Source organism: Nipponia nippon, unplaced genomic scaffold (genome assembly GCF_047370975.1).
Source record: "Nipponia nippon isolate SJK-2023a ecotype South Korea unplaced genomic scaffold, ASM4737097v1 scaffold_7, whole genome shotgun sequence".
Classification (NCBI taxonomy): domain Eukaryota; kingdom Metazoa; phylum Chordata; class Aves; order Pelecaniformes; family Threskiornithidae; genus Nipponia; species Nipponia nippon.
In genome coordinates, this window is record NW_028262391.1 from 20,511,786 (window position 1) to 20,526,764 (window position 14,979).

General features: G+C 36.6%; 1 protein-coding gene across 1 annotated transcript in view; it reads left to right on the forward strand.

The window, feature by feature from the left end:
• The window catches only part of CUL3 (cullin 3), a 59,587-nt gene extending 47,241 nt beyond the window's left edge, over positions 1 to 12,346 (forward strand). Inside the window, exons 11-16 of the mRNA XM_087739489.1 lie at positions 1,980 to 2,104; positions 2,446 to 2,542; positions 3,588 to 3,722; positions 8,814 to 9,000; positions 10,706 to 10,851; positions 11,532 to 12,346. Coding sequence (XP_087595615.1) covers positions 1,980 to 2,104; positions 2,446 to 2,542; positions 3,588 to 3,722; positions 8,814 to 9,000; positions 10,706 to 10,851; positions 11,532 to 11,663 — 822 coding nt within the window. The 3' untranslated portion in view covers positions 11,664 to 12,346. The remainder of the gene's footprint in view (positions 1 to 1,979; positions 2,105 to 2,445; positions 2,543 to 3,587; positions 3,723 to 8,813; positions 9,001 to 10,705; positions 10,852 to 11,531) is intronic.
• Positions 12,347 to 14,979: the final 2,633 nt, after the last annotated feature.

A 14,979-nucleotide genomic window follows, 5' to 3' on the forward strand; every position in this document is an offset into this window, starting at 1 on the left:
GGCAAGGGACAGCAGTTCTCCTGGTGGTCGCCTTTGGGTCAGCCTAATCATGGCCTTTTAATGAAATTTCTGGAGTACTTATTTATGATGGAAACGTATATATTTCTGTTAGTGTCAATAATATTTGAGAAGAAGTACAAATAGGAAGATTTTTGGGGTTTTATGTTACTGTTAACTTGCTGGTGGTACTGTGTTTCATATTAAATAGTATATTCTACTCCTTTTTAAACAATTTATGTACCTTGAATACCTATGGTGCCTCCTAGAGGAGGCAGGCATCTGCTCTTCTCTAACTAATCCTACCTGCGAAGTCTCCTGCTGGATGGTGTATCCTGAGATACAGGTAGTGCCAAGGACTGTGTAGATGATTGGTTTGCTATCAGGAAGGCGAAAGCTCAGCACTAGGGAAAGTCCAACCTAATTTCTACAACTGTGATCCTGAAACTTCAGCTTATTGGAATTCTGTAAAGATGAGATCACTTCAAGGCACTTTGCATTAGTTCATACTACTTTTATGCTGAAAAGACATCTTTTAAACTAAAGTGCTTCCGAAACTGTTTCAAGTCACAAACTGCTCAGTGGTCTGTATGATGTATGATGTGAGGCGTTCTAAATTAACACTGTGTTCTGGTCTGGCTAAGACCAAAAGAATTCGGGAAACCATTGCCATCTCAACTAAGATGTTTCAGTTCCAGATAAAGATATTTTCTGTATCTTTCTGTCTGCATTGATGGCCTTTCCCTATGTTTTGGCTGGAGGGAGAAAACTGTTGAAGCTTTTTTTTTTTTTTTTTTTTTTATTAGGTGCAGATTAACTAGTTTTCTGTGTCTAAATGCCTGTTTGAATTTCTGTTGTGAGCCTCATGACATTGGTGATATGAAGTTAGAAGCATGGCAGTACTGTTGGCTACAGACCAACCTTTATATGGGTCTTTACATACTTTTGCAAATTGTTTCTCTTAATGAAATTCAGTCAAAGGGATTTCTGTATGTGTAGCCTGTCACCTGTCTGTCTAGATTTTTCAGAAGTTTCCTAGGCGCGAGTTTGTTGATGCACACAGGCATTCAACACGCACAATACGAAAACTCTTCCATAGTGCATGGAAATGCTACTCTGCTATTTAGTAATGGAAGTTTCTGAGTTCATATGACAGTTTTTGACCTTCTAAAATATAACGTGCTCTATTTCTGTGTAGTAGGTTTATAACAAGTTGGATATAGTATGCTTTGGTTTTTCTTGTCCATAATGTGTGTTCTTTGATGGTATTAGTTACACCTCCTAGAGCTGAAAGTAGTCAGTTTTAAGTTTAATAATATTCAGCTTGGTTGAGATACCTAGTGAGGATTATGCCTCACAGGTAGCCAGATGTTTATCACCTACTAACAAAACTATTTTATAGATCATCACTTCAGTTGTGGAATGTTTCCTAACCAGTGCTGAATGTTTATGGTAATGGCTGTCTTTAGGGAAAGTGGCTAGGCTGTGTGTGTGTGTAAAAGTGAGTAACTGTTTACATTGCAGTCCAGAAGTAAACTGCAGGAAAGGCTCCCTATGGTTTAACATTAGATATGCAGTATTTACTCTGTACTTCCAGAGAGTAAACTTATAAACAGGTATTTTGAAACTGATAGGTTTAGCAACCTGGCTTTACTGTATGTTGTCAAAAACCTGTTTAGAAAGAATTGTTACATGTATTACGAGTTCTGTTTATGATCAGACATTTCATTCTTGGTTAAGAATTTATTTTGTTAAATTCTGTACACTCTTAAATGCCAGAGTGGAATCGTGTGAAGGATTTTTGCTGTACCGTGTACTCTGATAGTGATGAATTAATTTGTCTGGCTTTGTAAAAATAATGTTTATAGGTCTGTTTTTTTTCTTAGTCTGTGAAAATTCTCTACATTCTACACTGATAAAGAAAAATGGTGAAACATGATCCTCTTTTAAAATAGTGGATGTTTTCTTCCAATTGTCCTTAGGTCTCATTAGGTGGTGTTGATCTTACGGTGCGGGTCCTCACGACAGGTTACTGGCCTACTCAGTCAGCCACACCAAAGTGCAACATCCCTCCAGCTCCCAGACATGCTTTTGAAATATTTAGAAGGTATGTATTAAAAACCACATTTTTAGGGAGAGGTTTAAGAAGAAACCTTCTAAACTTAACTTACAGATATGCTTTACCATTAGAGTTAGACATGCTAGCATACTGCTCTTCTTCAGTTCGTGTAAAAATTACAAAATGCAACAGTCACATTATGAGGCTTGCATTTTTTAGGAGCTTTTAATTAGAATTCTAATGAGAGCTAATGTTTTGAAAAAGCAAAAGTTAGAAATTTCTTAGTGTCCCTAATGGCTATGAAAAGTCTATGTAACTGTTTAAAGCAATTTCCTCTTAGATACAAAATGTGAACTAGGTATTAAGTTTTCTATTCAATTATATTACAGATTTTATTTAGCCAAACATAGTGGGCGACAGCTGACACTCCAGCATCATATGGGTTCTGCAGATCTCAATGCCACTTTCTACGGGCCTGTTAAAAAGGTAGAGTATCAAGATTATGAAAATATTCTGTCTTTTTTTAAAAGTAAGCAAATGCACATTTGTAATAACTTCAGAATTTTGTAAAATAAAAGCTTACCCATTAATAATATAAGAATAAGATGCCTTCCATTGGCTTTATAGTCTGATTCTTCCTTTGTAACAGTTCTGTTTTGACTCTTTCCCCCCTCTAAATCTAATTTGAATGCATCCCTTGGCATCGTCTCTTTGTTACCTCATAGAAAAGTAATTTTGATCTTGAAGGGACCTCAGTGGTTTGAGTGTTTTGGGTTTTTTGGCTGTGAATCAGTCAGAAATGAAATGAAATTTGCTTCTCTTCAGAGTAATTTTTGTTAACGTGAAAAAGTGTTGTTAAGCCAAGTTTAGCCTGCTTTTCATATGCAGAATGCTAGCAATGTAGGCAACATTTTTTTCAAACATGAGAATCTTAGTAGAGTTTATAGAAGTACAATGTTTAATGCTTATGTATACAAGAAAATAATTTGCTGGTGATTTAGACCAGTTCTAAAATGCTAAGCTAGAGGTAGTAATGGCATGATGCTTGGGAACGCAGAAGGCAATGCAAAATTAAAACAAAACTTTTATAACGCAGAGTATTAATAATGTGCATTTGTGAGGATGTTAAAATGTTATTACTGTAGGATAAATATTTTGATAATTTCAAAGATAAAAGTAAGAAAACAGGAGAATGGGAAAGTAGTGGAACAGGGGCCAGAGAGGTGGTGAAGTCTCCGTCCTTGGAGATGCTCAGTATTTGACTGGACACAGCCCTGAGCATCCTGCTCTAGATGGCCTGGCGTTGGAGGCTGGACTGTGGGACCTACAGGGGTGCCTCCAACCTCAGTCACCCTGTGATTCTAAGACAGCTACTGGAGAGATACTCTGTTTGTGCCACGAGGCATATGCTATTCTATCACTTAAGTAGGCTGATCTAGATAATTATTTCATCATGTAACTTTCATCTTACTGAGGTAAAATATTTTGCAGTGGAGAATAATCTAATAGTAGTTCTGTAATTTTAAAATAGGAAGATGGCTCAGAGGTTGGCGTAGGAGGTGCCCAAGTAACTGGCTCAAATACACGGAAGCACATATTGCAAGTCTCCACTTTCCAGATGACGATATTAATGCTCTTTAACAACAGAGAAAAATACACATTTGAGGTAAGCATTGTGGTTTTCTCACCTGATTTTTAAATAACTGTTTTAGGCACTTTCTTGTTCTCTTGAATAGACCTTTGATGATCAGGTGCGTCTCATTCTATTTGAGTGTGAATCAGGCTGATAAATACAGGAAGCAGATCATTGGTAATGCACCTGGGAAGCAATCCTAGGGGAGGAAATTATTTGGGAACAGAAGTTTTCAGAAATGTTAGAAAGAGTTGAGAGTGTGGCTATTCCTAGGCCACAGAGCTATAGAAAAGCTGAAGTTGGAATGCAGCAGGTGGCTCCATTTGCTCATTTTATCTTTGAGAAACTGGATTTAGAGGCCAAAGCGGGGAGAAGGGTTTGTATCCTGGCTTCTTGAACACGGAAGTGTTTAAATTGGCAGGCCAGAGGGAGCTGTAGGAAGAATCGGAAGAACTTTCATCCCTTCTCTGAGCTGGTGAGCAAGAAAGGACAATGAAGAAGGTCCAGATAGATTCTTAACAAGGGGACTAGGGGGGCATTGCTGGGCAAGGTTGAAGTGGTCAGCTGATAGACAGTGATGAAGAAGCCTTTGGGAGTGGAGGAGGATCATGTGCTATGAGGTTTGAGCATTGTATTGTTAATGTCAACTAATAGTTCCGTTTTAGACGTTATCTTCTGTTTGAGAGAGCATTGGCAGCCTTGAAAAGCAGTACGGATGCAGTTTGAAACGGAGTGGATTTCCAGGTTTTCTCATCTACTTTTGACTGTGCTGTGCATAGTAATCATTTGCCTTTTTGTTTGGATTTTGTTTTCAACTTACTTGGCATTCTTCTAGCCTGTTAATGAAGAATGTTTCTTTGAAACAGTCTCAGTTGGGATTAAGGAAGGCAGGGTTTGATAAGAGGCTCTTAATAAACTACTCATAGTTCAAAAAAAGATTGTTTTAGAGCACAGAAAGTCCTGTGTGTTGTGAAATCTACTGCAGGAGCATTACAGCTTTGAGTACTTTCTCTGCAGAATACTTGGCGGAGGGGAGAGGGGGACTTAACAGCTCATTTTTTCTTCAAGTTGATGTTGAAACTGGGCTGGTGACTACCTTATTCCACAAAATTGTAGGCTTTATGAGTAGCAGAGCATCACACATATATGAATAAATAATGCTTGGTTAGAGCAGTGAAAAATAGGATTTTTAATATGTGCTCTAAATTATATTTTATTTTACTAAGACCAGATGACAGAGAAATATGTCCATGTGCTTTTAGGTTGTGTATGTTTTGTTTGTTTCTAGTTTGGGAGTTCTTAAACTCTTACTTTGTGTCCCACTGTAACTAAAACATTAAGAAGGCATATTTGTTTTGTTTGGTTTCTTTGGTGAAGTGTGTGGGAGTTGTCTTTAACTCCAGCCAGGAAAGCTTATGAAAACTTAAGAGTGGAATGAATTTTATCTTTGTTCATTGATTATCGAATACCATCATTAATTGCTGAGTGCTGGGCAACTGTTATGTCTCTCTCATATCAAATTAGTGCTTTTACTGCGACATAGCATGAGAGATGACTTGTGGTGTGTGCTTGTGTAAGCATGAAACTAACTGATATACAAGTGTTTCTGCAGATTCACAGCTGAACAGATTAATTTGAAGTTGCCTTCACAGTTGAACAGATTTTGCTGTTTTGTTTTGCATTCAGTGTGATTATTAATTGCAAACTTGACAAGATCCTCACAATAATCCTAATAGCCGTTAAGCCATGTGATTGAGAGAAAAATGGGATAATGATGATGCAAAAATTACGCATAAGATGCTACAGAAAGTTAAAGGATTATTGCATAGCAAAATTCCTTCACAAAAATGTATGCATTTGCTGTATTCCTCTACACCAACGTTTGTTTTATATATGCAAGAGAACTGGTGGCCATATGGGTCTAGGTTAATGCTACTTGAATCTAAGAGGAAGGATCTTCATGCAAGCCTTCAACGAATGCTAATTTTTTCAAAGAATTCAATTTCTTCTAATCAAGTCTCATCTAATACTCAGCATATTTTTCTGCTACCTCTCCATACATCTCAGTATTTTAAGAGGTGAAATGCACGATTTTTTAGTGATGACATCAAAAATAAGTGGAAAATTTTTGGTTCTTTCTTTAGGTTTAACAAACAAGAAATACAAATGCGACTGTAGTAGAAGTAAAGTTGTTTAATAATTCCACAAAAATGAGAGATTAGAGCTTAAAACTGGCTTACCTGTTTTCTCTTTTGCTGATCTCTTCTTCGGAAGGTATACAAGTTGAAGTCTGTAAATAAAAATCCTTTTTTTTTTTTTTTTTTGTCATTTCAACAAAATGACATGATGTTTTTCCTTCTAACTTCCTTCTGCACATTTTCCTTCTAATGAACTTTTTTTCTTGTGTAGAACTGGACAGAGGCAGTTCCATGCCTAGAACCATCTCTTTTGTAGCTTCCAGATAGAGCTCACCTGGTAATATTTTTAGAACTAAGATTGTGTAATGAGTACTGCTCTTGTGCATGACTCTAGTGTGGCCTTTAAAATAAGGCATTTTTGGAGATGGGGAAAAAACACATACATTTTTCACTGTTACATCAAATGTCTCTATAAAAATATGTTTAGAAAAATTATATGCTACAGACTGAAGGAAAGAGAGCACAGGAACATCTGTTACCCCATTTACATTCATAGCTATACTTTTTTACCCAACTCGAAGTTTTTTGCCTTCTTCTAGGGCAGCATATTGCAGTGCAGTTCTTTCTGAGGTTCTTATTTCAATGCTAGCTTGTAAATTCTGAAACCCAAATGGTTTGCATACGTTAGTGGCTGAATTGGAATGCTACAGAGTGAAGTAAAATCAACACAGAATACATAGTGGTTAGTATAAGGATGTTTAGCATCAAAAACCCTTGAATTCCATTTTAGCTCTTTGTTTCACTTTCATCAAAAGCAGAGTATATATCTTTCCTTGTAGAAGTGATTTAATTTTGAAAGGATTCACTTTAGGTGTTGATCAAAAAATCAGTTCGGGAGCCTGCATGTCACAGGCATTACATCATTAATAAGCTGGATTTGGTGTGTAGCCTCAAGGCTTTACGTTTACCTAAGTCCTGAAATCTAAGTGTCACCTTCCTTTGGTTTGTTAAATTCATGCTGATCGATCCATTTCAGTACGACTTTTTGTTTGTGACCGTGTAAAGGATTATAGCAGTTTGGGGCTTTTTTAATACTACCTTGTGCCGGATCTGGAAAAAATGCATGAAGGTGACAATTGTGTTTAAATAAAGCAACAAATGAAGAAACAGTAACTTTCTGTGAGCTGCTTGGGAAGAGGCATTTTGATACTAGCAAATAGTTAAAATATGTGGATACACTTATTTTAAATACTATGAATATTTCTGAATGCATTATGCTAAGAATACTCTTAAGTTTAAGAATGCTTTATTATTTTGCAATCATCCATAAGCAGTAGGTATCAAAAATTCTGAAATTTTGTCATTTTAGATTTACTGATTATTATGTTTTTATTTACCTCATTCAAATGAATTTGAACTCATGTCAAAAACACAATTTCACGTGATTTCGCATAAAGGCAACATTGTACATGTAATGTTGGGTCTGTAGTTGAAAAGTAAGGCATACTCTGTCTGAGCCTTGGCATCGCAGAGACGTGGTAGTGAGATGTATATGAGATGCACTGTAATTAATGACAGAGTCTGAGCAGAGGCCAGTACATCCAAATTATTTTTCTTGCATGTTGTCAGTTGTGGATGACCACAGAAAAGTGGCATTTTTTTTTTTCTGGATTGATTTTAAAAAACTTGAGTACACTCAAGAAATAACATCATTTAATAGAACTTAGTTGTACTCTGAAGTTTGCTTTTGCCGGTCACTGTTTAAAGAACTTTTAATGAGTTCTTTATAGTTCTGTACAGAGCTTAGCGTTTTGATCACTGGGAGTTGTTACTGCTGCTTTTAGCCTGAAGACCATCAGTTTGACCTGTGCGCCATGAGCCTTAGGAATTTACGGGGATAGTGGAGGAGCTTGACAGTGCTCTTGGAACTGAAGGTGGGGAAGCTGGGGAAGTGACAGCTCTTGTGGACAGTTACATGTCTGTGAGGTTTATTTTTTCTATTTGGTAATTAATCTTTAGCTGCTAGAGGTCCCTCAAGAGTCTGAATGGGAATGTGAAATCGGAGAGGTCTGCAGTTTCCTCAAACTAGAAAAAGTAAGAAAATAGAGATAAGGCTAAAATGAACTTCTAATGAATGGGAGCTCAGTAAACAAGTTAGGTTTGAGGAAGCAGTAGCAGTTGGCCTACTCCCAGAGGATGTTAAGACATCGTTCTGCACCCAGTATAATCTGCTTGCTAACTCGTCATCACTGGTGACTTAGCTAACACACAGCTCTCAGCTGAACTCTTGAGAATACTGACAGGTGCAACAAGCTATGTACATGTTTTTTACAGACATTGTTCTTCAAAGTTCATTTGTTTGCTGCACTATGATGGTTATTTTTGTATTTTACCTGGAGAAGTCCTAGCCAAGGGCATCTGGGCTGCAAATAAATTTTCAGGTGTTTCAGAAAAGAGGTGTAATTAATCTAGAGTATTTCTACACTATGGTGAAACTAGACCTCATGTGCTTCCATTTGTAAAGATATTATTTTCAACAGTGCTGCTGAATGCAAAAGCATTTATGCAGTTCTTCGTCAGGAATGCTCAGAAACATCATGGATGCTTTCCATCACTGAGTTACTCAGAAGGTTCGGTTTCACTCTGTTCAGCAAATGTTGGAGACAGTGAACAAATCCTTTCAGCCTTCTCAAAAATTACAGTGAAATGAAACAGCTGATTATTCATTCTTCTATTTTCAGCTCATGGTGACTATTTACTTGACAGAATTCACTGTCTGTGCATTGACCCAGGTGGATCATTTTGCATAGTACCTATTGAGACTTTGCTACTGAGTGAATTCTAACCTTTCAAGCCTCACAACTGTCATAGTAGTATTGTTTTGTATGCTGGAAGGTGGACATTTCAAGCAATCAGTGCTATTGTTTGCAAAACATGATACTTACTTCTGCCATAGCCATAAATTAATTAAGATATTTTTCTTTAGGAAATTCAACAAGAAACTGATATCCCCGAAAGAGAACTGGTTAGAGCCCTACAGTCCCTTGCATGTGGCAAACCAACACAACGTGTTCTTACAAAAGAGCCTAAATCAAAAGAAATAGAAAATGGTCATATATTTACGGTGAATGATCAGTTCACATCTAAACTACACAGAGTCAAGATTCAGACAGGTAAGTGATCTTTATATTCTACTGTCTTCCAGTCCCAAAACAGCCTTAAAATGTCACGTTATCCTTTGCAGGAGCGATATCCATACGCGTAAAAGGAAGAGAGTAATAAATTTTTTTGTTGATTGGTTGCATCAAAATTAAAAATTAAATACTGATAAAGTGTGGAAGTCATAGTTAAGCCTTTTACTTTACAAAATTTGTAATTATCTCTTAAAAGGAAATGTTGAAAGAGAAATAAAATCCAAATTAAATAGTAAAATTAAAAATATGCTACTGATTGATTCAGAAATAGGAAAATTGCATCATAAGTTGCTGTACTGATGTGAAATTGAGTGATGTTTTTAGTCCATGATACAACAGCCGTTTCCAAGTGCCAGGTAGCTATAATGTTTTTGGGCAATGATTTGGGTTTAACAAATAAGAGAAGCTGATTGGTACAATACCACTTCATTAGCTCATCAAAATGCTGGTTTGTGCTATGCATAAGTAATGTTGATACCCTTTCTCTAGAAAGCTCTCTGGAGATAATTTCTGAGTTGTGGCATTGCTGTGAATACACTTCATAGCGTGTTTTGGAAGATTAGTTCTTAGTTGTAGTACATCTAAAAATATTTTCTGACTTTGCAGATCTCAGTGCATAAAATATACAGCATCATTGGCACATTGGTAATTCACATGCTGTTTGCTGCACGGAATAGAACTTGCTGGGCTTCTGTGCAGCATGCTGTGTCCAGGGATGTAAGCGTGTAAAACCCAGTAGTACCTACACACATGACACTACGCGTATCCCTCTGCATAAGTGATAGCTGGAGTGTCCTCATGCGCATACAGAGTGCTGTGGTGTCGGCACATTTGCCATGTCTGGATAATTTTTCTGACGTAATTAAAGTAAATTCTGTGACAACTGTTCGAGCTTTAGTGGAATTCTGCTTCTTCATTTCCACTCCACAAATGTCTGTGAATAGGGAATACAATTTGGGGTTCAAGGTGGTTTTAGAGCAAATTTGATAGTTGTGGTTTCATGTTTCTGTCTTACACAGAAGACTTCTTGTCTGTATCTCTTTAAAACCAACAAATACTTGGGGCTTTTGAGTGAAGAAGGACAAGGGGGAAAGTGGTATAGCAGTGTGGGAGGAGGGCTTGGTTTTAATGGTGCTTGGGTGAAAGAGTAAGAAAAGCTAGACATAACGGTAGAAATAAAGCATAAATAGAAGAGGAAAACAGAATACAAAGAATATAATTGAGTTGGAGAGTATAAAGTTGGACTATTTCTTCTGACTGATGAAATTTTAAAGTATTTAACTAGTTTGTGAAGTAAATTTTCAATCCTTTTTCTGTTTTAATTAATGGATTATTTGCTGTATTAAAGAGAAGAATATTTAATGGGAGCATGGGGGTTGATGGTGCCTGTAAGTGGATTTGAGAACTGTTCAAATTTTAACATAGCAATAATTAAATAACAGATTGTTACCTTGTCAGTTGCTATCAAAATATGTCAGAAAGTGTCAATATGTTCTTGTGGCTGCTTTTCGGTTTTTGTTTTTTGGGGGTTTTTTTGTTTGTTTTTTTTTTAAATCAAGTTTGAGAATCTCAAAACTCAGGAGAATATAACTTGATGTCTAAATGAAATAAATAGTGAAGCTAACACACAATGAAATTCATTTTAATTTTGCTAACATACTTTACATTCTTTCTTTTCTTTAAGTTGCTGCCAAACAAGGAGAATCTGATCCAGAAAGGAAAGAAACAAGGCAGAAAGTAGATGATGACAGAAAACATGAGATAGAAGCTGCTATAGTTCGGATAATGAAATCTAGGAAGAAGATGCAACACAATGTGCTAGTAGCAGAGGTATACTTGTACACAGTTTTGATATGGGTTTGGGAATTCTTTTTGCTTTTCCTATTAATTCATGAAAGTTACACAGCTCTCGCTAACATGATTCTGAAAGGCTTTTGAGGGATGCTGTATTTAATCCATCCTTTTTTTTCCTCCCTGTCTATCTGAAGACATCTAAATCCTTACCCTTCAGTTTAGGATGTATATCTAATTTTCCTTCCTACTTTTATTGCTATTATGATGTTATCAAATTCCTTGAAATAACAGTTGGCAACAAAAAATACTGTACTTAACATTAATTATTTTCTGCTTTGATCTTGTTACTGAATGTTGGGTCCAGGTTTGAGAGATTCGAGCTCTTGGCAGAGAGAGAATGAGTCCTGCTGCTCTTAACTCCTAAGTTCTGGCAGCTTCAGGAATAGCACACGTTTTCCACTCGTGAACTCCCTTAGGGCTGTGAAATTGAGAGGATTCTCAGGTTGTGACCATGCCTCTTTGAATCATACCCAAAAATGAGCAAGCAACTGATGGGGGAAAAAAAACTGTCGGAAGTTTGCAGACTGCTGCTTACGCTTCATGGTTGTAGCCAGACCTGCCTAAATAAATTTTTCTGATTATTTTGGTCAGTTAGGATACTTCATGATCTTACTTGCCCTGTGAATCATATTGTTGTTTTTGATCTTATGTTTTAGGTAACTCAGCAGCTGAAGGCCCGATTCTTACCAAGTCCAGTTGTTATTAAAAAACGTATTGAAGGACTTATTGAGAGAGAATATTTGGCACGAACACCTGAGGATCGCAAAGTATACACTTACGTAGCATAAAATGCGTTCAGAAAATTTGATTTATTCTTGGACTATACTCTTCGCATGAACTGGGAAGTTCTTTTAAATCATTAATATTAAGACGACCGTCTCTTCTATTAAATTACAATACATGTTCTAGACCATTCAGATCAAGCCTTTTACTCCTTTTGAGAGTTTTCAACATCAATTGATTGAGCTTCAGGCTTTTCAACGTTATCCCTGTAGAGATCATCCTTACAATTCTTCGGGAAAATGTGAATGTGCCGCGTTTGTTTTCAATACTGTATGAAAACAGAAAAATAAAAACAAATTTAGAAAATACAGCTCATTTAAAAAAATAAAATTGTTGGAATTTCATTTCCCCAGATCTTCAGTGTTGATGTAAATGTGTTTCTGTAGTGTTGCTTAGCACTTCGCGCATTGTATAAGTTGGGTTTAAAAGAAACCACAACTGGTAAGGCAGAATTCCCAGTTATATTGCTCTGCTTCAAATGTTTCTTTAACTAGCCATGTTTAATTTAAATATTTGGTAATTTTTTGAAGACCCAAGAAGACAACTTGAGCATGTTTCACTCTTCCAGCTGCACTCACTGTTCCAACAACATGAATCAGGAACTTCTCGGGGCTCAGAAAAGACCGTAATAATTTTGGCTTTCCCTTCTGTAATTTGAGTTCTTCTAAATTAAACTCTATATTGATGAGGTTTGTTCTGGTTTCTTTATAGGAAAAAGGAAAAGATTTTAGTGTGTATAAACTGTATAATAATTTTTGCTGTTGTACTCACTGCTGATGGTGGATTGTACAGGGCGATGTTTTTATTTCACTAAATGTAGACAAAATAAATTTAAAATAAATGGATTTAGTGTACACAAACAACTAACTCAAGTGTGTTAGAGTACAGGGTTGACAATCTTTTGGAACTAAATACTGTCCCCTGGGGAAATGTACTGGGATTATATTTTGTTAATAAACATCATAGATGGATCTGTAGCCCCAGGGCTTCCCATCATAAGTACATATTTCAGGAGACTAAAGTGAAGCCAGCGTGCACTATTTGTTTTTAAAAATGCATTTTAAACATGCAATAAAAAATTGTTACTGTAATGAAATTTTTAGTTCTTACCCTGGAACTTTTTTCTTCTTGTCAGTATGCTGCAAAAATAGATTACAAATTGCAGTTTAGTGGCATCATTATTCTCATAGCTAGAAATTGTTTGAAGTGTGCATTGTACTGCAGAGTTTTTATTAAACAGTATTTCTGACATTCCAATGCACATATTACATGGTTTCTCTGCCACAGCTATTTTTCTGCTTTAATTCAAAACAATATTTTTTTTTTCTTGGTTCACATTGCTTTCAGTCCTAAATATTGAAAAACATAGTTGGGATGGGCTTCCCAATATGTAGAGCTGGAGTTGAAACAAAAAGAAAAACATGGTTGTAGAGCATTAGGATACTGCCAGAGCATTTCTAGATTAGCTGTGTTAAACAAGTATGTGGTGGTGGTGTAATGTAGCAATGCGAGTGGAGAGTATTTTTCACAACGTGTCCCCAGTTTCTCCCCCCTCCAGCCTGTTAAGATACAAATCCCGGCTATTGTTCAGTAGTAGGATATTTCTTCAAAAGAGAGGGACTGGAATCAGGGTGATATTTTAGCTTGACTATTCTGAAGCTTTCTCTAAGAAGCTTTACTTAAGTTTACTGCACACCGCCAACACACACACACACACACACACACACACACATGCGAGACTGGCTTTGAAGTCACCAGAGGGGAGGTGGCTGAGGGACTTTCCTGCCAGTGTTCAACAAGAATTTAGCCCCAGAAGAAAACAGCTAGGCCATCGGCCATTCTAAAAACGTATTTGCTGACTGTTATTAAAACACCTGTGTGTCTCTGTACAGCATATGCAAAACTTCAATAGAAATGTAATCATTGTGTAGCCATAGAACAACATGAAATACAGGTTGGATGAGAGTCTGGGTTTTGGATTGTGTCTTAAGTCATCCGAAGCATCTTCCTCAAAATGTAACTCACTCTGCCATGTATCACTATGAAGGTTTTCTTTTATGCATATCTTATTCTTTAATAGCATGAATGTTGTGATAATTGCATGTTAATGCTTTCCCATGTGCTTTTGAGGGAGAAATGGGTTCACGTCCTTCTTCCCTGTGAAGCTTATAGAGATACTAATGTTGCTGTCCGTGACAGGAGGACTTTGCCCTTAGCGTTGCAATTGTACTTTTGCTGTGCATCAGCCAAAGCTTTCTACCTCTGGTGGCTTTTGGAAGTGCTAGGCCTAAATGTTACATGAATTACTGTATAATTATGCGTTTAAGGGTGTCTTTTTAGAAGCTACGTGGGCAAGAATGTTTGCTAAAAGAATAACAGGTGGTGATGGCTATCTTGAGTAACAAATACTAAGAGTATAGTTTCCATTTTAAATTTAATAGAATTTTGAAGACACTAATTATTCAGGAAGGGACTTTTGCTGAACTTACCTTCTGGAAATGTGCCCTTTACCATTGAACAATGAGATCACGATGCTGAGGGTTTAAAGATGGAGAATGTGAAAACTCTGGTCAGAGAGAAGACATCATCCCTAGGACTCTGCTTAAGGTGAGTTTGATGCACATGCCTTTATGCTGTGCGTGTATGTTTGTGAGATTTCTTTTACACTCCATAATAGAATTCTGCTGTGCCTTATCTAATTTTATTTTTGCTTCCTTTCTTAATTTCCACTTAAAACTTGTTTGTAGTTTTGTTAAAATTTCATCAGTAGGATTGTAGTTACATGTATGAGTGTAATTATTAGTACGTTTGGTTTCTTTGCATTAATGTGCAGTTAAATGCAGTAACAAGACATAATAAACATGGAGTTTAATTCTTTAGAATTTTTAAAATTAAAAGTCGGGTTTGAGTTCTATAGCTATTTGAAGATACATAGGCATGTACTTTCCTTGTAGACAAGTTTATTTTAAAGGGTCAAGAGTACACTTCATTTACCATCATAACAAATAAGGTTATCCTATGTATCCCTGATTTAGTTCTTGCTCTTTTCAACATTAGCTGCCTTTACAGCTTTGATTTGCTCTCTTTGTCTCCTAGAATTAATCTGTACAATTTCCCCATTTGCTACAGAACAAATGAATGTTAAGCATGTCTGCAAAGCAGACTGAGTGTTGGATGCTAAGTTACTCCTGAATGCAGTGTGTCTCCTCACCCCTTTCCTAAAGACAAGCTTTGCCCTGTTGACCCTAAAGCTGTCAGTGTCATACTGCCTGTGCATGTTACCTGTGCTTGTTGTGAATTGGCAACTGCCCTAAGATTTAC